The sequence below is a fragment of the Ostrea edulis genome, chromosome 4 (assembly GCF_947568905.1).
Source record: "Ostrea edulis chromosome 4, xbOstEdul1.1, whole genome shotgun sequence".
Taxonomy (NCBI): Eukaryota; Metazoa; Mollusca; class Bivalvia; order Ostreida; family Ostreidae; genus Ostrea; species Ostrea edulis.
This window is the reverse complement of record NC_079167.1, coordinates 29060319-29076881: the sequence shown is the minus strand read 5'-3', so window position 1 is coordinate 29076881 and position 16563 is coordinate 29060319. Positions and strand designations below refer to the sequence as shown.

Below are 16563 nucleotides of genomic sequence, written 5' to 3'. Positions count from 1 at the left end.
TTTTAGATAAATCTTTCACATACTCTATCGGAGATGCGTAAAAATGCGTATCTGCCATGGAAGTTCAATAACTCGTAACTAAGAACACATTCTACATAACTTGAGATGGGCGTATTATGCGCCATTTGTAATTGTAATTGTAATTAATAGATTTATATAGCGTCCTATCAACATTAGTTCTCTAAAGCGCTTTACAAATGTGAAATTAAAGATATAATATAAAATCGATGTGCACATACATGTGAATAATTTAAAACAACCCATAGGAATAATTAAATACATAGAAAGGACATAGGTATAATAACAAACTACAGATGTTTTTTAACAGCACCGTAAGAGCTGTGTGTAAGAGCACTAAGTATATAAAAATAATCACAAATTAAAAGCTAATCTAAAAAGATGCATTTTGAGGTTCACTTTAAAACTAGACAGTGAAGTACATTGCCTAAGTTTAAAAGGCAGAGAGTTCCAAAGACTCGATGCAGCCTTGTCCAAACGTCGATCCTCATGTTTTCGTACGTGCCCGAGGTACCTGGAGAAGATGCAGAGATTCGGATATTAGTGATCGTGTGGGATTGCAAACTCCAAGGATATCCTTTATGTAAACTGGAGGTAGGTTGTTGAGAGATTTGAAAGTATGAAGAAGTATCTTATATTGAATTCTGTATTCAACTGGGAGCCAGTGAAGATCTATTAGAACAGGTGTAATATGGTTGGATTTTTTGAGCGTGTTATTAATCTTACAGCTGTGTTTTGTGCCCTCTGAAGTTTGCTGGTGTGTTGAGAATGAACACCATAAAGCAATGCATTTCCATAATCTAATCTGGATGTAACTTTTCGGTACTCGTTCAAACAGTAAGCACGTGATTAGTGCTTCGTAGTTGGTTTCATGATATGAAAAGTGGTTATTGCCATTTGCTCTTTTTGTGGAACGAAATTCGTCTACATCTATAGGTACAATCGTTAAATCACCAGTAAGAATTTCAAATAGTCGTAAAAATTAAGATGTACATATATGCTTTACAATTTTACTGGAAAATGACAGTATATACACAGTAGTTATTGGTGGAAACAAAACCTTACTTTGTATTGAATTACAACTGCATATCAAACAATTACAGTAGAGTCTGTCTACACAGGATGTTTAACTGAAGAGCCGATGTAGAGGAAGGACAAGATATAATGAAACTATTGTAAGACACTTACCATCTTACGTATCGACGTCTCTCTCTCTCTGTTAACGGCAACTTTTCTAATCGTATTGAGAAAACGGAGAGACACGATGGTAAGATCTTGTTTTCATTTTAGTAATTTCATGATGTAGAATTCTGAACATGGTTTTAGACAAATTAACTTTATCATTGGGCGTGTAAAGATACATGCTTCAACTTTCTATCAAAATTTTATTTTAGTCGCTGAAAAGAAGAGATGCAATGGTATGTTTCCAAAAACAATCTATCAATTTCCACTTTAAAATACACACATTTCATTAAATACAACCTATATCCACTAAAAAGTGACCGAATAGATTATAGATTATATCAGCTGTCACTAAGTTATGTCTTTTTATATCATAGCGATCTAGGAGAAACAGGCAAGCAATACCTTTCACAACCGAAGAGCACGAAAAGATTAACATTCTAATAGACAAAAAGCAGGACCAACGTAAATCTCACCCTGAGTCTGGGGACAAGCTACAAGAAATCAAACAGATGGTGAACGAAGTGACAATTATCATGAAGGACAATATTGAGAAGGTTGTTGAACGAGAAGGAAAATTAAATACATTATCTGTCAGAACAGAAGAACTGGAGGCATCGGTAAGTGGTCATTATCCTGTTGTTATGTCATTGCATGCAACCAGGTAGCTACATTGAAATCAAATTAAAGCAAAGGAAATTACTTGTAATCTTATTTCCAGAATAAAGCGTATATAATTTTTTAAGAACACAGCTAGATTAGGGACACTCATTAAAAAATAAATAACAGTCCAGGCAGAACTGTTTTAGTGGCCTAAAACATAGATCTACTTCATTATAAGAGACAAACGTGTTTGTGAACGCGTGGCCTTGAAGTGGTTTTTACTCTTACGTTTAACCTTTTGTGCAAATATGAAGGCTTTACTATACATAAACGGTGAGGATAATGAACAATGATTAATCTACTAACTTATGTAAAGAATACAACGTTGATAGTATGGTAAACCTCGACCTTATATGGAGTAAGCATTTCATGTGACTGTGAATCATCTCTCTTGATCAGGTAAATGGAGTAATCTATAGTCAAATCAGTATGTAAAACAAGACCAAATAATTGGTATGAAACATATCAGACAGCATTTATGTAGTATTTGCGAATGAGATCATTATGACGACCATATAATTTGCGAAATGCTGACATTAAATGAGACCCCTGTCAAATTATTTGTCAGTAGCTTACATATGTACCTCGGTTCAAAAACTGATCATACGCAGAACAAACTCTTGCACATCGAATCAGGGAGAGACATAAACATTATATGCACGTGATAATTAAATATTACTACATAGATATGGGAAATTGATGATGGAGAAACTGAAGTCATCCAGTTTGTTACAGTATATAAAGTTGAGTTGCTTGTTTGACGTTAACGTTTATGTTCAGTAAAACATCCAAATATAAAACGTTGTGGTGTCTTTTATTTTAAGCTCACTGAAATATTCCGAATTGACTTACGAATGAATCTTAAAAACTTCGTCGATGTATCTACATGTAGAGTTGAAAGCACAAACAGAGATTTTATATTTTCATGTAGAGGCTTTTGAATAAGAATACCAAAACAGGTCGACATATAAAGGAGCATAAGTTGTACCCACTGGATAGTTCCAAAGTAGTGCTCTTATGCAGCATTTTTCTGACGTCTGCTGATAAAGTTAGCTGTGAGGAATATACACAATCAACTACAATGTAGACATTGGGGTTTTACAAATGACACAAGTCTGACAGAATGATTTGACCTTAGGGACATAAACGACGTGTAAAACGGGGGGAGGGGTAGGATGATGTCCCCTAACGGTGTTTCAAATGTAAATACTAGCGATGGATTGCAGACAGACGAGCTGCAGTAATTGTTAGTGACCTACGGTTTTGGCTCCAGAAACATGGCCATTTTGTGAAAAAGGGAATTCTGAAAGAATTGGAGCTTTTTGAAATATTCAGAATGTTGTGAACATGTCATTAAATTTTTGAAATGCTAATCAGGCGTGCGATTGACAAGACATCATGTTAACTGATTATAAATCATGTCAGTATATAAAATACAACACCTGTCTACAGAAAAAAAAATATTCTGAAGTACAATGTTGCATAAATGATCGTTCTTTCATATTCATTTTAATGTTTGCCCGCCTCTCTGCATGCCGATGACTCGGGATATTAAGATATTTCTGTGACTTTTGTTACAACTTCAGACATTGGGAAAATATTCACGAACGCAATTAGGCACGCATATTTCCAAGTTATTTTTATTCCATTTGACTACACCTGTTTTCATTTCACGATATAATTGGTTAGTTTTTTAAAAAATAGTTTATTTCCCTTCGAGTCCTTTACTCATGCAGATATATCACCAGTTGTAGGTGAAAGTACCACAAATACAGACATGTTCTAGGCATGTAGAACCATTTAGCTGTGCCAACCCTGTACAGGGAACCTCGTTTTCAATATCTCATCCGAAAAATCTGCGACATTCACTTCTACTGTCGAACGCTTCGTGAAAAAAAAATGGTTGGCTGTTTTAATGCGTTAATATGATAAATATGGGAGGCCTTAACCTAGCTGTGAATTAAGATCCGAAATAAATATCAATTTTGTACTTTGAACAGTTGAAAATTACTATTGTTTAATTCATACTTTATTTCCTTTGCTTTCAGTCACAGACTTTTAAGATAAGTTCGACTCAAGTGATGTACAAATATCGATCCCGACACCGGCGACTAGTGTGTGTCATCATCTCCGTCATTCTCTTTCTTCTCTTACTCGGGGGTATTGTCGCTTTTCTGTACTATAGAGGGTTGTTTTCACAGACCACGCCCTCTCCACCAACGACCACTACAGTTCACAGAAAACTGTTGTTTCAGAACATGTTAACAACATCTAATAGCTGATGAATTTAAATCGAGTCTAAAGTCATCACAGAAAAGGACTTAGAAGTTGTTAAAGCTTCTGTATGAATACATCTTTTCATGTTTATAGTGTATGGTTTGCTTGGATTGATTGATTGATCTTATATTGTTTAAGTTGAAGTTACGTATGTCACTCTCGAGAATTTTTCACTCATATGGAGACATCACCATTGCCGGTGAAGGGCTACAAAATGTATGCCAATGATCGGCACTTACGGCCTTAAATCAGGGAGGGATCTTTATCGTGTCACACCTGCTGTGTTGAACGGGACATCAGTATCATATATATATATATATATATAATCCAAATAGAAAGAGTTGATATCACACAGTCAAAATAATTCAATAAAAAAAAGCAGGAAAATATACAGTTCCAAAATATATTTAAATCACTAGCGCTTTCTGGATTTTAACATCCTTCCTCAGGTGAATACAAATTAATAATATTAATTTGTATTCACCTGAGGATGGATGTTAAAATCCAGAAAGCGCTAGTGATTTAAATATATTTTGGAACTGTATATTTTCCTGCTTTTTTTTATTGAATTATATATATATATATATATATATATATATATATATATATATATAACATTTCGGTTGAGCATCACTGAAGAGACATTATTTGTCAAAATGCGCATCTGGTGCATCAAAATTGGTACCGTATAAGTCTTTTGATATATAATATATATATATATATATCCACATTTACGGTGTATTTTTGTAGTGTTTATTTCCTAGTTTGCAATATCTTACTGGTTTACTCCATGTAAGTATTGTAAAGTTAATGCTGTAGTTTGTCAGTAGTATTGCAAACAGGATTTAAGCCACACAGAATACGATAGTTCTTCGGTTACAATCTACACAGCTTGTTTACCTGCTAATGAACGATATTGTAGATGAAAAAGCATATATTCAATCTAAATCCAGGCTGTAATAGTTTCGTCAGTATATAAACTAGAAAACAAAATATTATCTATAATTTTAAATCGTAGAAAAATAAAATTATATATTATGAGAATTTAGATGATTTTGTCATTTCTTTAATTCTAATTGTCAAACTATGTGTATCCTCGCCACACCCACAGTAGGGGAATGAGACGCAATGTGGTTAGTGCAGAATCGTGGACTCTGAGGTGGATTCAGAGGGGGTTCCGGGGGTCGGAACCTCCCCTTTCGTCAGAACATATAGCTAAAGAAGGGTAAATAAACGCATTTTGGAGGGTGGAACCCCCCTTTGAAAACCAAAATCAATGGTAGAATTTTTTAAAGGTTCCTTAATTCGCCCCTGTGACTTACAGTGAAGGCAAAAAATGCCTGAAGATTTGTAGCCTTTACTCTCTTCCAGGACTGAAACTCAATAATTGATATTTCGGATTTCAAACATTTCGGTTGAGCATCACTGAAGATACATTATTTGTCGAAATGCGCATCTGGTGCATCAAAATTGGTACCGTATAAGTTTTACATTATGACCCCTGGGTCGAGACCTCTGCTGGTGGACTGTTAGTCCCCGAGGGTCTCTACTGCCCAGTAGCTAAATACTTCGTTACTAGCTTGAAAATACGGATGTATATTTAATTGCTGTTATAAAATTTAGAAATTCATTTCAAAATTAAGGATTATCTCCCTCATGCATAGTTCTTATCCTTAGACGAATTTGACTCCACTTTTTTAGCACGCTTTTTTTGGCTATGATAGCTCTAAAACTTCATTGTTACTTCGGATTTCAAACATTTCGGTTGAGCATCACTGAAGAGACATTATTTGTCGATATGCGCATCTGGTGCATCAAAATTGGTACCGTATAAGTTTTACATTAAAATAAAGCTTAAGTTATTCTGACAAGAAAATCGCTATCAAACACATTGTTTAGTAAAAGAATCCAGAAGTAGTATGCAGAATAAATGATAGCACTCATTGTCCAACCGACGTCACCAGAAGCCGTGTGTTAATGTCGCTGAATTGAGTCTTCCAGGAGCAATGTATGCAAGAAATGTCGTGAAATGCTACCACCTATCAGAAACAGAGTCGTCTGGTATAAATGTCGTGAAATGCTACCACCTATCAGAAACAGAGTCGTCTGGTATAAATGTCGTGAAATGCTACCACCTATCAGAAACAGAGTCGTCTGGTATAAATGTCGTCAAATGTCGCTTCCTTTCACTACCACATACTCGCCAACACTTTGTCCTGTCTTCATTATTCTTCACACAAAGTTTGAACGATAGGATTTTTAAAATATATTTCTTTCAGAGAAAAATGTGAATTGAACAAGCAATCGAATGAAATGGATAAAGCAGTATTCCAATAATCTGGAGCCGTGTACGAGGTAAATGAAAAGGTGAAGATAACGAACAGTGATTCATCTCATAACTCATATAAAGAGTACAAAATTAAGAGTAGGACAAACACGGACCCCTGAACATACCAAAGGTGGTATCAGGTGCCTTGGAGGAGTAATCATTCCCTGCCAACCGGTCACACCCACCGTGAGCTCTATACATGTATCTCAATTGGGTAAACCGAGTAATTAGTAGTAAAAATCAGTGTGTATCGAACGACCTTAATTGGTATGAAACATGTATGACAGCATTTTACCCAATGAGAGGTTGTGTTGGTACTGTGTTAATTAAATGAAAGACAATGACTATTGATGCCAATTATATTGAAGGCGTGATAGAGTTTATTTCCCGTTATGACAACCTTACGTTACTCATGTTAAGGCAATCCATACCAAAATTTTGTTATTCATATAGGATTTCCCTCGTAACAAATACCCCAAAACATGTCAGTTTATATCACGGTAAAGGTAATTATATCTTTTTCTATGTTTGAAGGCTACGGACATGTGACACAAAACAATCAACATTGATTACAAATGTTTAGGACCTCGTCCAATGTTTTAACAAATTGATTTTGCTCTTAATCACATTTCAGCCATCAAGCAGTTATACATCGGCTGACAAGCAAAGGTCTAGCATTGGCTATGTGAATGAGTCTGATGAAGTGGTGTACCGGACGAAAAAGAAACGGATTTCAGATGAAGGACTTCTACATGAAAAGGACACCGAAAGGACGATAGAAGCAAAAGCGAACAGAGCCCAAGAGAGAGAACATTCACATGTTAGAGATTACGCCGTAAGCATCGAAACGAAATCTCGGTCTTCTGAGAATAGAGGTGATGAAACTTTACCAACAACATTATCGGCATCGTCGATGAAAAAAAGTATATATAGGTCATCACAATCAACGTCATCTCAGTTTCAGTCTGGAGAGGAGAAGGGGGCAAAACAAACCTCAGTTTCTGCTGTGACGTCTCCACCAGCGTTTGATATTTATGCTTCACCAGCGATTGTTGATGTTCATCCAAACAATTCTTCAATATTGTCCTTCGAAAGTGATGTCCCACCAGCCCAAAGTCAAAGTGCACCAGCACTGATGTCCCCTATTGAAATTGATATTTACAATTTTTCCAAGACCTACAACTCGAACATTGACCAAAACACTCAGTTGGTGTCGTTAGAAGATGTGGACAGACAGACAGATGAAGTCGTTTTGAGAAGAAAACCCGGTATATCTACAAATGAAATCAATGAATCAGAAGTAAGCATAATAAGATTCATATCATAGCTTTATTGGAAGGACGATTTAATGTGAAAAAAATGGTAGTCGATGTTCGTAAATTGAAGAAAAATGAATAATTCATACAGAAATTTACTCCATGATAATCTAGTTGATACTAAAATACACGACTAATTGTGAATATATTTACACAAAAACATGTGTAACACACTATTTCCTTCCGTGTTGCCAAGGCAAAATTGACTAATCGTTCTTGCTCTTAAGCTTATTAATCGTTTCCTCTATCCCCGCCTGAATCACTCTGAAAAGATTTCTATAATAAATTGTTTGTTCATAGTGTGCATCTGCAATGTTGTTTGAAGAAAAAGTTTTCATAAACAATATTTGCACGAATTTTCTTAAACAACAGAACGAGGCTTTCTATACAGCCTTCTACACAAAAATCTCCATATCCCCGTATTAAAGTAGTCTTTGATTAAGAAGCACAAAAAGTCTGTTTATCTAATTTGAGAATGAATTCTAGTGTATTTTTTCCTACAAATTATTTACAAAATGCACTATCCTCCCTTCCGTTGAATCACAGGAAGTCTGCTGCAGTAAGGGGGCCCGTAAATTTCCCGGTCCTTTTCATTCAAGGTTCCATGCTCGTTTTAAGTATCCATACTAAATGTTAGAGTTAATAATTAAAATAGATTGTTAAAAGAGGAAGTTGACAGCCTGGTACATTTTTCGATGAAACACACAGGATGCAAACATACGAGTTGTGTCAGGTTGTGTACACCGGTAGGATATTCATTGTTTAAAGCAATGCTTTCGGATGTGAAATCTATTTGAAAACAAATATGAACCGTCATGGTAAGTCATCTGTTTTCTAGCAGTCTCATAGAATATTCTTATCGTTCTTAGTGGGGTTAGATTTATTTTATATCACATTCTAAACAATGAGGCTGTAATACTAGTTAAGTTAGATATTATTCATGTGAAGGAAGTTGTCTCCTCAGCTTTTGAGCACAGCCGAGCAGGATGCTATAACTATCTAGGTTCTGGTTTAATGATTCTCTCATTGGTCTAGACATATTATACATTTATTACGTAAAGCTATCCAGTTAAAATTTGTATGTCAGTTGAAATTTTGAAAGGGCCATAATATGTCAAGTAAAGATTGTTTAATCGAAATTTTATCCCATATGTCGTTAACATATATACATGTATACCCCTAGACATACATATATTTCAATTTTGTAATTTACAACACGAGTATTAAATACGTGGAACTAATTGAAATGTTGTAAATTCATTACTTTGCTTGATATATTTTCCCAACTGAACACTTCTCTTATAAATCATCCGAAATTTTGTATGAAAATTTAGTGACTTGGTCAATAATTCAAAATTTTGATCAATAACCCTTGCTTTCTATTCAGTTCCATCTTCCATTTTGAGACAACTTTTGTACAATTTGAAAAACTCACAATACTCTAAGGAAGTTCTTTTGAATTCTCAAATTTTATACATGTACATAATGATATTTTCTCGTATTTTAAGTGCAATCTATTAGCATTAAACTTTTTATATCTATATTGCTAGAAGACATGAGTATGCATTAATTTAATGTGATGTAATGATTCCTTTGTATTGATTAATTATGTTGTGTTGACACCAACAGATATAGCTAGTTTATGCAAATAAATTGTACGAAAGTGCAAAAAGGTGAAATTAAACACACCGGATAGCCCAATAACAAGCACTGTGATTTTCATAACCCCCCCCCCCCCCTTCATATAGAAATTAAAAGTATACTTCCAAAATATTTACATTGCTAGAAAACTCAGGTGGGGACCAGTTTAATTAATATTAATTTCAATGTCTGGTAATTAAAATGTACTGTAGTTTGATATCAGATATCCAGTTTGTTGCAGACTGACTAAAAGTCATTGAGTTGATCAAACCGATATATCTCTGTGGACGGTCAATAAGAACCCTGTCGCTTTTATTAGACAGTTCTAGCATGTCAGAAAGTATTGCTAAACCATGCAGCGACTCTGTCTCACAAACATGTTGAATTGTAAACAAACAGCTACGTCACAAATAAAAAGAAACTACATGTACTCCATTGTCTGTAAAAAGAAACACATTACGAATCACTGTCACTTAAGATAAATCTATAGAAAGTATACAAATTATCCACCATATTGCCGTCTTTATTTGTTCTACTGGCCGTCTATAAAAACATGGCATACACTCATTCTATACATAGACGGATTGACCATCTTGTCCAAGGAACAATTGTTTTTCTAATATTCTAAATTTTGACCTACTATGAGATTTTTTAGCCATAGAAATTTATGAGATAATTTTCAATATTTGTATTTCATTGACGAGTTTCAAAATATAACCTAGGAAATTGATGATTTGAACGTATTGATAACCTTTTATAAATCCACAGATACACATAAAAATACACCCGTGTGCATCCCTCTGTATTTTAACAAGCATGAAACTGTACATGTCCGCCCAGTGCTTGTGTTATACACTACAATTGCATGTATATATGTTACCTCCATCGTCGGGAACAAGGCATATTTTAATCGAACCGGAAAAACACTCTTATGTTTCACAGCTTATTTTGAGAAGGCATTTTATTATATTCATGTTTAGTATCTTAGTTTTGCACAAGAATATCGAAAATGCGTATCGAAAAGTGAAAGCAATGGTAAGAATTATAAAAGAAATCATATATGTTTATAAGGAAGGTTTTTTTTTAAATGTTCAAAATAGAGGCATGTGGTCAAGATTTGATATCTTCTTACTTAGTTCTAATAATTGATTCCTGAGAATTGAATGTTTTTCGATGAGTAATCAAAACAACCGCGCCATACCGATCTGATTGTGTCGTTAGGTATGTAATGTTCATAGTTGTCTATAGTTTGAATCTATATATACTGATTTGTGATTTCTATTCTTTATTTTCAGCCACTACAAAGGCACAATGCTATGGTATGTTGAATCCATGATATTCTAAAGTTTTAAGTACATGTATTTTTATATGTAGAATATGGGTTTTATGTAATAACCGTTCTTCGGTATCAGTACTATAATGATAGATTTGTAAGTATAGTGGGGAAAAAACCCAGGGAAATGTATGTGACTATATATGACAAATGGATTAAACAGAAATAGAATTTCAATCAAATACAATTTTCGATAGTCGCTAGCCATAAAAAAAACACGTCTTTACTGTACAGAGCATAATTTGATGAAAATGAATTGGAGTAAAACTATGGTAAATAGGTTCTCCATTCGTCAAAAAATTGTCGCTACCAACATCCTATAATGCAGAGAATGAGCGGGTTAGTAGACACTGCTTTGAAAATTCAAAATTTTACGGATCCCGAGAGATCTCGAGAAGCTGCGATAAAGCGTATAAAATATCACTGAAATTAATTAGTCCTGTATCTGAACGAAAAGATAGCGAACTGTGATCAGTCTCATAATGTAAGGAGACGAGTCGATGACAGCTTTTAGGAAAAGATAATTTTCTTCATAATCAATTGCTAAATCAATGCATCAACACTCGTACATGAACCTATCCCATGAAGTAATCGACGACATATTGAGTTGACATCACAAACCAATAATGATCCTTAGGCAACTGTTGCTGCGAACTCGTAGGCGTGCCCATTGCGGATCATTAGGCGTGGTCACTGCAACCGTGGCCACTGGTGTCGTGTAGGCGTGGCCACTACAGACATGTAGGTGTGACCACTGCAGGCATGTAGGCATGCCCACTGCGGATCCATAGGCATTCACCATTGCGGATCATTAGGCGTGGTCACTGCAATCGTGGTCACTGCTGTCGTGTAGGCGTGGCTACTGCAGACATGTAGGCGTGGCCACTGCGGACCTTTAGGCGTGGCCACTGCGGATCCGTAGGCATTCACCATTGCGGACCATTAGGCGTGGTCACTGCAAACATGGCCACTTCTGTCGTGTAGGCGTGGCCACTGCAGGATGTAGGCGTGACCACTGCGGACCTTTTGGCTTTACCACTGCGAATCCGTATGTTTTACCATTGCGGACCCGTAGACATGGCCATTAATGGTTTAAACCTGTCTAGAATGACAATAATAAATGCCGATGTTTTGTTCTACCCTTATATTCTAAACTTGCATTTCAGAGGCTTTTAATTGGCAATAATTAGAAATTTGAAAATATCTAAACCCAACAGAATACATTTTCCGATATATTTTTGTGAATTAGTTTATGCACAAAAATCAATAGACGATGTATAGACGTACGAATTAAATTCGTATAAAAATCATCTTATCAGTTATTTTTATATTTCTTTTTCAATAATTGTTTATCTTCATCTTTAAATTATATTTTTGTCTCACCGCTTACTTCACTGAATATTTTTTTAAATATATGTCATTACTAGAGCTGAATTATTTCAGAGATCACGAAAAAATCGTTCTGGAGTGGCATTCACGGATACGGAAAAATCAGACATCATCACCAATGTTGAACAAACACAAGTACAAACACCCGCGGAGGCGACAAGCCTCAGAAAGAAGCAACACCATGTATCAGATGAGGTTCGTCTGCAGGTCAATGAAGCCAAACTATCCATGGAAGAAAATATCGCAAAGGCTGAAAAGACGGAGAAATTTTTAGATGAAATGGACATAAATCCCTCCTCCAAAATGATAAGATGTCGGTCGCTCGAGAACATAAAGGGAACAAAATTAACGACAGACACTTCGAATGGGAAGGACTATTTGACGAAATCAGAAAACATGTCGTCAATGCCAGCTACTTCTAAGACTGGGACAAAAGTATGTATGTGAACACATGTCTTGGTTTATTAAATTGTCTGAATGATCAACGGAATATTTATGAATGACCGTGTGATTCATTGACTTCCGGTCAGTGCATGCCGGACTCAAAGGGTCCTGATAACAGACAGTATGACAAATGTGACATTTTATCATCATAAATATGAAAAAATGATATTTTAGTGTGTTCTGTAATCATTTCTGGTGTTGACTTTCTAAAAGTAATATTATATTGCATGTATCATTATCTATTTGATAAACATTTGGCGTCTGCAACTAGTGATGTGAGCGATGCAAATTTTCCTTTACGACACTGTATAAATAATGTGTACATTGATAAAAGTAATACATGGTTGTTGTTTTTTCAGGAACCCCAGCTTGATGTTAAATCTGAAAATAAACGCAAGAACAAATCAGCAACGACATCAACAGACAAATCCGAATTCAAAATTGCTTATGTCAAAAAGAAAGCAAAGAAGGCAAAAGTATTTCTCAAAGAAAAGCTGACATACCACCACAGCAATGTAGAGCATTCTAAAGAGTACAGAGCCGACGACGTAAGCATTGTATATCACAGAAATCACTACTACCTGCTGTCTTACTGTTTGTTCTCCAGAAATCACTACTACCTGCTGTCTTACTGTTTGTTCTCCAGAAATCACTACTACCTGCTGTCTTACTGTTTGTTCTCCATATATTTCATGCCAAAATGGAGTAAAGATTTTAGGAGGAGAGTATTTTACCTTAAAATTATATATTTGAAATCGATGATGATTTTTTTTTATCTATGATACTCAACTGTATGACAAACGGGATGATTTGAGTTTCTCCATCGTCAACTTCCCACATTTATGTAGCAATATTCCATTATCACCTGTATATGGTGTTTATATATCTCAACTGATTCGATATGCAAGAGTTTGTTCTGGGTATAGTCAGTTTTTAAATCGAGGTAACCCACTGACAAACAAGTTGATGGTACAGGGATTTCAACAGTCTCGATTGAAGTCAGCATTTTGCAAATTCTATGGTCGTTATAACGATCTAGTTCGTCAATACAACCTCGCATTGGGTCAAATGCTGTCTGACGTGTTTCATACCGATTGTTAAGCCGTTCTTGGCACACTAATTTTGACTGCGGATAACTCCGTTTGCCTGATCAGGATATGGGGCTCACGGCGGGTGTGACCGGTCAACAGGGGATGCTTACTCCTCCTAGGCACCTGATCCCACCTCTGGTGTGTCCAGGGGTCCGTGTTTGCCCAACTATCTATTTTGTATTGCTTGTAGGAGTTATGAGATTGATCACTGTTCGTTATCTTCACCTTGCATACATGACAATGGAACTTTACCTAGCAATTAGGGAGGGGGGGGGGAGTATGAGAGTTTTTACGTTATCAAGGGTTATTTTTGAAACCGTTTATGCTAGGCTTTTTTATTAAAACTAAAATTGGGAAACTAGTGGCAAATTTTGCACCCCCCCCCCCCCATTCTTAATGATTAGGAAGAAAGAAGAATTTCCGAATTCCAACAGATCTAGAAAACATTATTCAGTCAGGATAACAATACAGCCGTGACCAAAATATGGTAAAATCTCGACACATCAATCTGACGAACCAACAACATTCGTAATGGTGGATGTCAAATTTTAAATCATTCCTCAATTCTTCAATAGCAGACATGAATCTCTAACACCCCTATTTACTTTTATGTGTTGCTATTTTCTCAGGGCATTAACACGATCTACAAGATTAATGATATTAAGGTTTCATATTTTGGATTACAATTAGTTCAACAATTCGTCATTACACTATACAAACAAATTCTAATATCTACAAGCCCTCAAAAATATATTTCGTTTTGTCAGGGCAACAACACAGCTGTGTTTTATATCTCTGAATCCAGTACAACTTCACTTCCCAACAAACCTGCAACGCCATCCACTCAGCAACAGAAACCACGGACGAAAACCACACAAATTGACGACCTCCGTGGTCAGGTCAAAGAGGTGACCAACATCATGAGGACCAACGTCGACGAGATCGCAAAACGAGGAGAAAAGTTAGAGGATCTAGAAACGAGATCCGGTCACTTGGAAGATTTGGTAACCAACGCTCAACTTGATATATTGTTTAGAGTTGACATACTTTTATAAGTATTTTAGAGATAGCGTGTGATTAACACCCTGACTATCCATTAATGATAAACTATTTTCTACAATGAAAGGTGAAGATAACTAACAGTGCTCACTTTCATAACTCCTATAGTCAATACAAAATAGAGAGCTGGGCAAACACGGGCCCCTGGATATAGAGTTACCACAGGTGGGATCAGGTGCCTATGAGGAGTAAGCATCCCCTGTCCACCGGTCACACATGCCGTGGGCCCTAAATCTTGATCAGGTAAACGGAGTTATCCGTAGTCAAAATCAATGTGCTAAGAACGGCCTAACAATCGGTATGAAACACAACAGACAGCATTTAACCCAATGATAGGTTGTATTGGCAGACTAGATCGTTATAACGAACGTAAAAGTTGCGAAATGCTGACTTTAAACGAGACTGTTGAACTCCGTGCACCATTAAGTCGTTTGTCAGTAGCTTGCCTCGATGTAAACAGTGATCATACGCAAAACAAGCTCTTGCGTATCGAATCAATTGAGATATACATCTATACACACCATTTGCAGGAGATAAAGGAATATTGCTACAAAAATATGGAACGTTGACGATGGAGAAGCTGAAATCATCGCGTTTTTCACAAAGTTGAGTTGTTAGTTTGCCGTTAATATCATTTTCAACAAGATATCTAATTGTGAAGCAGAAGTGAAAGACTCTGTGATGTCTTATATTTCTAGTTCACGGGAATATACATGTTTGGAATCAACATATGAATGAAAATTATCATTGTCAATGGATAAAACGACGTCGATGTACATACATCTAAATGTCGAATTAAAGGCCATAGCAAGAGATTGTTTCTTCTCACATAGAAGTTTTTGAATAAATTCTGCCTCATAAGAATATAAAAACAGGTCAACTAACAATAGAGCACATTCCAACAGACTGTCGAAAGACTTGATCACTAAAGATTACGAATATATTGTCAATGAAGAACTCCAGCAGATTTTTAATTTCAACTTCAGAGTACTTTATTGGACATACTTCTATCGGATTTACTCATTATTACGACCTAATTAATTAATCAATTAACAAATTGTCATGATAGAAGTCTTCGACCAAAGATGGACAAGGTCGATTAGATATATATTTGGTTTGTCTATGTGACAGGTTAGCATATCACAAATGTAACCATGATTATAGCTTCTACACTGTACCTGTACAAGGTGAAGGTTATTTTGTTTAGTGATGTGAAAGGTCACGGTCATACATATCTGGGTCAAGCAAAAGGTCATATATCGAGGTTAAAGATCAGCGTTTCACATGTTGGTTTGTTTGCTTTTTTCAGTCGAATTCGTTTGCGACTACTGCGGCGGCCATACAGACGAAAATGAAGAGACGGAATCGTAAAGTGATTTGTGTGATTGCCATTACCATTACAGTGATACTGGTTATTGTGACTGTGATACTTTTAGTGTATTTCTTGGGGTGACAGTACAAATGGTCGAATGTTTGTATATTTATTACTGTTTTGATTTATTTTCTTTCTCTTCTAGGGAATTTGAAAATATCGATATGATTGTTTCCTTGTCATGTCCATTTTACGCTTGAGGGAAACATACATTGTATTTTCATGAACATTTGCTTTAAAATTTTCCTTTATCTATTCAATGTTTGTTAATAAAAAGAATGAAAATTTCTTTCAGAATATTGGCTTACATTACTAATACTATTAAACTATTATTATTACATTACCAATTGTTTATTTAGCTATGTTTTATAAGATTGTAAATTGACACATGATGAAACTTATCTCTCCTATGTTGGTTATGGGAATAGTTTTATCCATTTCTGCATCCC

General features: G+C 35.6%; 1 protein-coding gene across 3 annotated transcripts; it reads left to right on the top strand.

Moving 5' to 3' along the window:
- The first annotated feature begins 1027 nt into the window (after positions 1-1027).
- LOC125668063 (uncharacterized) lies at positions 1028-16457 on the top strand. 3 transcript variants are annotated; one of them, XM_048901817.2, is made up of 9 exons: positions 1028-1285; positions 1413-1436; positions 1578-1820; positions 7104-7769; positions 10722-10745; positions 12203-12583; positions 12952-13140; positions 14451-14687; positions 16052-16457. In XM_048901817.2, exons 1-9 carry the CDS (start codon positions 1283-1285, stop codon positions 16193-16195), a joined length of 1911 nt encoding a protein of 636 aa, XP_048757774.2. In that variant the 5' UTR covers positions 1028-1282; the 3' UTR covers positions 16196-16457. The 3 variants fall into 3 exon arrangements, with proteins under 3 accessions (XP_048757774.2, XP_048757775.2, XP_048757776.2); XM_048901818.2 differs by lacking the exon at positions 14451-14687; XM_048901819.2 differs by lacking the exons at positions 14451-14687; positions 16052-16457 and adding an exon at positions 13239-14444.
- Positions 16458-16563: the final 106 nt, after the last annotated feature.

What these genes read in the sequence shown, in the direction of transcription:
- LOC125668063 (XM_048901817.2), top strand. An exon ending in CTTCTAAGACTGGGACAAAA is followed by an intron (nt 12,584 to 12,951) that starts GTATGTATGTGA and finishes TTGTTTTTTCAG; the next exon opens with GAACCCCAGCTTGATGTTAA. An exon ending in CCGGTCACTTGGAAGATTTG is followed by an intron (nt 14,688 to 16,051) that starts GTAACCAACGCT and finishes TGCTTTTTTCAG; the next exon opens with TCGAATTCGTTTGCGACTAC.